Source organism: Carcharodon carcharias, chromosome 12 (assembly GCF_017639515.1).
Source record: "Carcharodon carcharias isolate sCarCar2 chromosome 12, sCarCar2.pri, whole genome shotgun sequence".
In the NCBI taxonomy this organism is placed as follows: domain Eukaryota; kingdom Metazoa; phylum Chordata; class Chondrichthyes; order Lamniformes; family Lamnidae; genus Carcharodon; species Carcharodon carcharias.
The window spans coordinates 53,808,556-53,816,705 of record NC_054478.1 but is presented as its reverse complement, the minus strand read 5'-3'; the positions used below and the strand labels follow the sequence as shown (position 1 = coordinate 53,816,705).

General features: G+C 39.0%; 1 protein-coding gene across 1 annotated transcript; it reads right to left on the bottom strand.

Moving 5' to 3' along the window:
• Positions 1-2,746: 2,746 nt before the first annotated feature.
• On the bottom strand, positions 2,747-5,472 carry LOC121284677 (5-hydroxytryptamine receptor 5A-like). Its single transcript, XM_041200235.1, has 2 exons — positions 4,774-5,472; positions 2,747-3,079 (listed from the first exon to the last, which is right to left on the bottom strand). The coding sequence occupies exons 1-2, from the start codon at positions 5,470-5,472 to the stop codon at positions 2,747-2,749; spliced, it is 1,032 nt and encodes a 343-aa protein (XP_041056169.1).
• Positions 5,473-8,150: the final 2,678 nt, after the last annotated feature.

The following is an 8,150-nucleotide window of genomic DNA, read 5'->3' as shown; positions in this document are numbered from 1 at the left end:
ATGACTTTACCTATCAAATAAGGTGTGTACAACATACAAGATTATTTCCAGTTTTATGTCTACACGTAGCAGCCGAGAACTTGTACTAAACAGAACTGATACAACACCTTGTATGACAATGTACTTTACAGCCAATGATGAAATTTTGAAGTGTGGTCTCTGTTTCAACGTAAAGGAACATGGCAGTCAATTTGTACATAGGAAAGTAGCCATAAACAGCAATAAAATAATCTGTTTCAGTGACATGATATTGGCCAGCACACCAGAACGATTCCCATGCCTTTCTTCAAAGAATGTAATTGTATCTTTTATGTCCACTTGTAGGGAAAGATAGCCTAAATTTAATATTTTACCCAAACAGCAGTGCCTCTAAATGCGCACTACTTCCTCAAAACTGCACTGAAGTGCCACTCTGCATTATGTGCTCTATTCATGGAAGTGGCCATGGTCTTCTGCATCAGAGACACCATTGATCCATGGCTGACACCTGTGGTACAACTAACCACTTATTAGTAATTATATGGAAATACATGCCTTCTATTACATTTGCGGCACATACATACTCTTGTCTCAGTACATTTTATTGTCCCCGACCCAATGGGTTATTACCACATCAAGATCTATATAAGTAAGCATGAATAAGGTTGTAATTACCTCATTCTTTAATTGTCAGCCTTGACCAGGATTCATTTTGGCAATGGAACTGTATAAAGAAAATGATCTAATTGATTTGGAATCTTATCCCTTATGTAATAAGTGATCCATAATATTACAGATAATAAGCAATTGAGTACGAATTTTCCAGCAACAGTTGTGTGTTGCATCAGCTAATGACTATAGCACAGGAAGGAAGGAGAGTTTCTCATGGCATTAGAGCATGAAATAGAAATACTTAAATTAATGTAACAAATCATTGAAATAATTTCAAACAATTAAAAGAAGTAGCATGGGGACCAAATAGAGTAGGAGATTAATGTTTTCTTGTATTTGAAAAAATAAAAAATGTTTTGCAGTCCAGTGGTATACATTTTGTTTATTTTATAGTTTACAATCTGCAATTCTATATTTTAAGATGCGTTTCTTAACAGAAAAAAGTTCTGAAATACACTCAAAAGAATATCTACTATAGTCTGTAAAATTTCTTCATGGAGTCACAAAATAGGCACTATTAATGTGAATTCTTCATATGCATAGAGATTTTAGAAAGAAATCTGCAAAGCTGGAAATCTAAAATAAAAACAGAAGTAGGTCAGTCAGAATTAAAAAAAACTGTTGCATTTATTGAATTGAGCGATTTGATGGCCAATTCTTAAACCTTGTTGAGAAGTAATTCTGATTACATGTAAGATGCAGCGTCTGGAATAACTTAGCACTTACCAGCTTTAACAACCAACAGAGTATATAATATTTATACTAGTTAACAGACTGCAAAATGAGCAACACAGGCAGCAGCTCAAAGCAAACACTGCAGAAAATGGAGAGGTGCAGGTATTTTCCACCTGCGACTCAGTCGGCTGTCCACAGATGTCTCAGGCAAGCTTGAATTTCTATCTTTTAACACCTGATCCACGATGACATAACTCTAACCCCTTTTTAAATTTAAGATCAATGTTTTCAAATAGTTGCATAAATATTAACCATAAATATATGAAAGAATAATGGAATGATTTATTCATGTATTATAAACTATCACAATTTTAATAGCAATGGTACCATTGACAGATGTACAAGCATACTATGTACCAGAAGGGTTGTCATTTTTGAACCTACACAACTTAGACTCTCATATTAAAAGGAACTGGATGTGTGACTGTGGACATGATGAGATTCAGCTTTTAGTCCCTCACCCCTAAGCATGGAAAGCCTGCTGATTCTCACTGTCAAGTTGCAAGCATGAGTGATCAGTTGGGATCAAATATCAGAGGATATTTGACAGCACTGATAGTTCAGAAAGAATCAACACCTTCAGGAAAGGTGGGGTTAGAATTGGTTGTGGAGGTTGGGGTGGTGAGGGGTGAGGGAGGAAGTCAACAGTAAATTTGTGCTGGAGTAATTTTACAAAACACCTCACAGATTCAGTACTGCTTCAGAACAACAAATTTACTAAACCGGAACCATAAACCAATGGTATCATAAATAAAATGCTACTTTAACAGTCCATATACTGAGGAGTATGAAACAAAAGAATTGCACACATCAATATTCAAAGAGGATTTATAGTTCACTCAGACAAACAGTTCTAAAACTTTAAAGCTGCAATTATCCCACTACTTAGTAAAATAACAACTTCTTGAAAATGTAAGTTCAATTATCACCAATATCTTGTATATAATAACATATTGATATGTTTTATTTGGGATTGTATAAATAAAACAGATCTGAAAGATGTTAGTGCCCATATATGTAGAGTGATCTCCCCTGGTAAAGTTATGTAAAGTAGGTAATTCTATTTCACTGAGGGAACTCCCTCCACCTTTAATTTAATAAGCACTTTTCAAAATAATAGTCATATCAAGTATTGTAACAATATACAGCAAAATAGCTGGCTTGAATTTTATCTTTAGAATTCGTACCAGTGATCTCTAATCTTTATAAATAGATATGCCGTTTTAGTATAATTATTATTCAATATAATTAATACTTAAATTAAGTATTCAGCATGTTTTACCAGTTATAAAAATAGAATGTTACTTTTGTTCAGTAATTTCAGGACACAGGAAAGATTCATCTGTTTACATCTGGTCCTTTATCGCTGTCTTATGAATAAATATCTGAAGGCATTATTGTAATTTTTGTTGAAAGCTGTGTAGATGAGAGGATTGAAGAAGGAATTGGAGTAACCGAGCCAGACAAATATACTCTTCCAGACAGGAGGGATGTTGCAAGAGCACAGAGGACTGATGAGTTCAGTGATGAAGAATGGGATCCAGCACAGGACAAAGACTCCGATCAAGATCCCCACCATCACCGCTGCCTTCTTTTCCTTTTGTTGGCGCCAAGCTTCTCCGTCCGCCTGAAAGGTCAGGGCTGCATGCCGGACTGCACACTCCATCTGGGGTTGGTGACTGGCTTCCTTCACCTACAACAAGGTTCACGGTTAAAAACATAAGATCATACACAGGGAGCGGGACACAAAATGCAGCACCTCATCCATGTTGAATGTTCAAAGCCCACTGAATACTGTACCAGAATATAATTTAAACCACATAATGGCAACATTCACTCATTGACCATTTAAACCATATGAGTTAGGTTGTCACTACGTACCAATTAGAAATCTATTTGTCCTATTGTATCTATGTAATAATAATTCTCTTGCCCTATTGGGGTGGGGGAAATGGTGACCAAGCAAGCCACTCAGTTGAAAGGCAATTAGGGATGGGCAACAAATGTTGGCCTCGCCAGTGATGCCTATATTCCATGAAAGAATAAAGAAAAAACTTCTGTACTTCAAGCAATCAATGAAACCAAAGTGATCGGTTGGCAATTTTAAAAAAACGACTGAGAGCCGCTTTTGTTGTTCAGCAGCCCTTTCACTATCGAGGTGCTTCGTATTACAGAGAAATTTAAATCAAAACCATTACATCAGACACAATGGGGTGATATAGTGTGAGACCTATTAGACCACGGTTCTCTTCTAGTCCAGGATTCAAACTAAATATGCATCTTCTGAAAACATTGTTGCAGTATTTACTGTTACCCGAAGACACGGCAGGTGTTACACCCCACCACATTTTTCCGGCTTTTCGTTTGTTGCTGTCTGTTCTCTCTACCTTGTCAAGCGGTATGGTTACTGACTCCACGACCCTGCTTTGCTTTCCGATAAGGATGCTTTATTTATCAAGTCCCACATTCCTTGCTTCTCTGACTCCCCAACCACAGTGACAACCTCTTCCGCGCACACCAATAGCCCAATGAAACCGTGATCTGGACTTAATTTCGAAGCAACGTCGATACCTACCCTCTGACTTATTCTTCATAGAATCTCTATGGAATCTTTATAACCAATATTCCCACAAGTATACATGTTAAAATGTGATCCAATCATTTTACTTTATAATATAGAAAAAAGAGCGTGAATCAAAAATACAGGAATATGGAAACGGAATAAGTTTGGTAGGTTAATAATACACTTCCTGCGGTTCCTTTTTGATACATGTATATTTTAAAATTGTACAGACATTGCACTTTGAAAATAACGTGCAGCTGTTTTTGATTTTGTCTGATGGCTTGATTTAAAATGCAGTTGCTGCTAATATTTGACAGAATAAAACTGAGCGGGCAGCCCCATCACTTATCCTCGGGGTTTGGAGAAGTTACAGAAAGCACCTGGACAGACAGTTCCAGCAACCCCGGGTCGCTGCGCCCTCCCTTTCCCGCTCTCGACAATTTGCTGTAATTTTTCTCCAGTAAAAATGATACGATCAGCAATAAATCAGCAGCATTCACTTCGAGAGGAACTCGAAGTTGTGCGGGTTTGAAGATTGCAGTAGGTGAAATAAAATATATATGTTTTAAATTATCGTTCTAGTAATCTAACCCGTTTAACCGGGTGACAGCAGAATAACCATTTTGCCGAAGGACAGAATTATAATGACTAATTCGCCTTGCGATTGTTAGTGTGAGAAGCACTGGCGATACTGATAGAGGTGCGGCTTGGGAATGCATTTATGGTGCTGGGATAGGAGACCTACCGAGGAGGCATCCGTACATGACAAATGTGATCGTTATGGGAGAGCAGCAGGGTTTACAGCCAGACAGTAACACTTATACCTGCAGTATTTCAGGCAGCGGCACAACAACGTTCCTTTTGCGGCTCCCTATCCTAAACTTGGCGGCCTTGTAGATTTTCCAGTACACGAACAAAACCACACAAAGTGGCAAGTAGAAGGCGCCGCAAGTTGAGAAGATGGTATAGGAGGGCTCCTGGCTAACTTGGCAGTTCTCTCTGTCGGCGGAGTAAGCTTCTCCCCATCCAAAAAGGGGAGAGAATGAGATGACAGCTGAAAGCGCCCAAGTCAGGACGATCATGATGTTGGAGATCCTCTTTCGAGTCTTTAAAGTGTACTCCAGGTGCCTGGTGATGGACCAGAACCTGTCCAGGGCGATGGCAGTGACGTTCCAGATACTGGCCGTGCAGCAGAGGACATCGAAGGAAATCCACACATGGCACAGGAGCCTGCCCAACCTCCAGCGCCTCCCGAGCAGCTCGTTGACCAGACTGAGCGGCATCACCAGTGCAGCCACCATCACATCAGAGACAGCCATGGAGGCCACCAGGTTATGCGGGACTCGGTGAAAGGTCTTCACTCTCAGGATAGTTACCAATACCAGCAAGTTCCACACGAAGGTGGCAATGATGAGGATGGTTAACAGAGTCACGATCAGGACGCTAAAGACAGATAAAGATCCCTCCTTCAGTCTGTTTTCCTCCGAGCTTTCATTTAGGAACAAGCATCCGTTGATGTACATGATTCCCAGATTTGCCTGGCTACACAAGCTCACATTTGAGGCTGTGCTCTGTTCTGCATAAATATATCCGATCATTAGGAAATAATGCGCAATTTACCGACAAACAGCAGCTACTTCATTCTGAACTCCGCCACAACGAATGATCTTCCATTGTTTTCAATTTGATCAAAGACAGCCAGTAAAATTTTCACTTGGTGCCTTCATTAACCAAACACAGAAGGGAGCGAGCTTTTAAACATTACCACTTCAAAGCTTCCCCAAGGAGGCTACACCCGATGATTGGAGGGCTGCCGCTCTATGCAAATGCCGTTCAAGTACCGAACAATTTCTGACACAAAACGTCCTACGTGATTACCATGTTGATAAGCCACGTACAGAAATGGAAGAAACTTATCCCCACGGGAAAAAAAACAGTCCTGAGCTCATCATGTCTCCGTCTATCGATCTTTACATACCGGCACGGGATGTTACTGTGCCAATTTCCTTCTGATTCAAATGTTGCTGAGTGTTCCTCTCTGATTTATTATGTGCACCAGGAAGCTCGAGAATCCATTTAACATCAATAAAAGTTCAGTAACACTAGGATTCATTGAATGTGCAGGTAAAGGGAAATGGTCATTTTTCAATTTATGTTAACTCAGAACATGCTTTACTACAGCAATGAGGAAAATCGACACGTCTGAACTTATTACTGTCTCTAGCATACACTTACTTCCCAACATGCTCCTCTACCACTCTTAAAACTTTGTGTGGCAACCAAAATATGAACGTCGTGGATTTGCCTTCCTCGCCTTAAGAATCTATCACACACAAATAGACAAACATTAAATCTTTTCGTGATTCTGATATGTACAAAGGAGAGACGGAGACAAACACAGACAAATAAACTGAACGTTGACGTTTTTAGTGAAGAAGGATATGATAACAGACTTGTGACAAAATCTGGACCAGACAAAATAGATGCGGGCAAAACGCTTTAAGGTAAGTGACGTTAAAGGAACGAAAAACTATTGGGAATCTATCATACATCACGAGGTCAAGGAGAGAGACCTGGGACCTTATAATTCAACAAGGGGTGTATGTGAGGCCTCAAACTTATGGATGACTTCAGTTTACATGGATAAGTTGGAAGGCTTGTAATAGGAATACAAGGAGTAAACGTTTCTGGACTTGACACTGGGCTGTCAAATATCTCAACTGGTTATCTTTATGTCCATTGTACTGCACACAATTCTGGTCTCACTTTCTTTAAGAAAACAGAAAACCAAAAAAAAAAATTGTTCAAGAGACAATTTCCAACAAAACAGGATAAATGCAAACGGATAAATTGAATTATTTTTCAGTAGGGCTGGAAAGTCATTGTCCCAGCCAAATTATCAACTAGAATTTTTAGGAGCTGATTCTAGTATTTTTGTAGACATGGTTCACAACGAGATGGTTCCTAAAAGGAAGTGGCACGAAAGCATTTAAGTTTGGTGAAAATCATTGGTAAGATGCCTGGATACACGAGTATCCCCATGAAAGAAAACCAATATGTTACGAGGAAAGATGCGCTAATCACTGCCTATTCCACTTTGTCAATTCATCAACACAAAATTACCATGTTAACACAATTTACCATTTTTGTCACCTTGTTAATTCTAAATATTGATAAATAAGCAGTGCAATTTAAGTCATCTAAGTTGCAGTCACTGCAATTTGTAAAACGTATCTTTATTTTTGGAGAAAAAAATCAATCGTGATTGTCACAAAAGTACATATTATATCAAGATGAAAGCCTAATCATACTGCATTGGTGCCTATTTAAATGGCAGTTCTCAAACACTTGTGTCTCCCAATATTTTTGAGTCGGGCTTATCTCCCAGTTTCTCTTCCACCCGCAAATGTTACACAATCTCTCAAAACGGCCAACTTTTACCTTTCACGAGGCGCATTTTGTCTCCCTAACTTTCAAGAAATGTAAAAATAAATACAAATTTAGTACACCAACACTGAAAGATAGAGTGTGAAGCTTTGCAGAGGCGACAGCCGGACGATAGCGTTTGCAGAAAAAAAATCGAGGAAACCGGTTCGCAATTCTATTCGGAATAAGCGGTATGTACTTGAGGTCAACCGGAACCATTTCTCCCTCGATTTTGTCAGCCGACTTTAGGCTAGGTCCAGGTGTGATTTAATAAGAGCGGTTAACTTGAACTGGTGACTGGCTGAAGCGGAGCATGCCCCTTAACGCAGTTTATTAGGGTCACACTCGGACTCCCATGCGCCTCTACCTCTGATTTAAATCTGATTGGAGAAATGCATAGAAACAAGAGGTGATAGAACGAGAGAAGGGAGATGGAATAGATATATAATTGAACAATGCCACAAGAGATCAAGTCATAACTAGTTTGTCCTGCAGGGCAATTATTTGCCAAATTTATATAGATGTATTCTTTCTGTTGCACCTTATGAATCACAGTTTAAGAATTAAGTTACCCAAGTTACACAGCCAAGCTTCCTAATTTGTTCAGATCTTGTCGCATTCTATGATCAGCATACCAGATATCATAATAAACATCTCTGCATTGAAAACTGTATTCAACCTCCAAAGGAAAAGAAAGTAGAAAAATACCTGGATACAAGGACGATAAGTACGCATAGAACAAATTTATACTAAGTTTATTTAAGATGTTGAGATA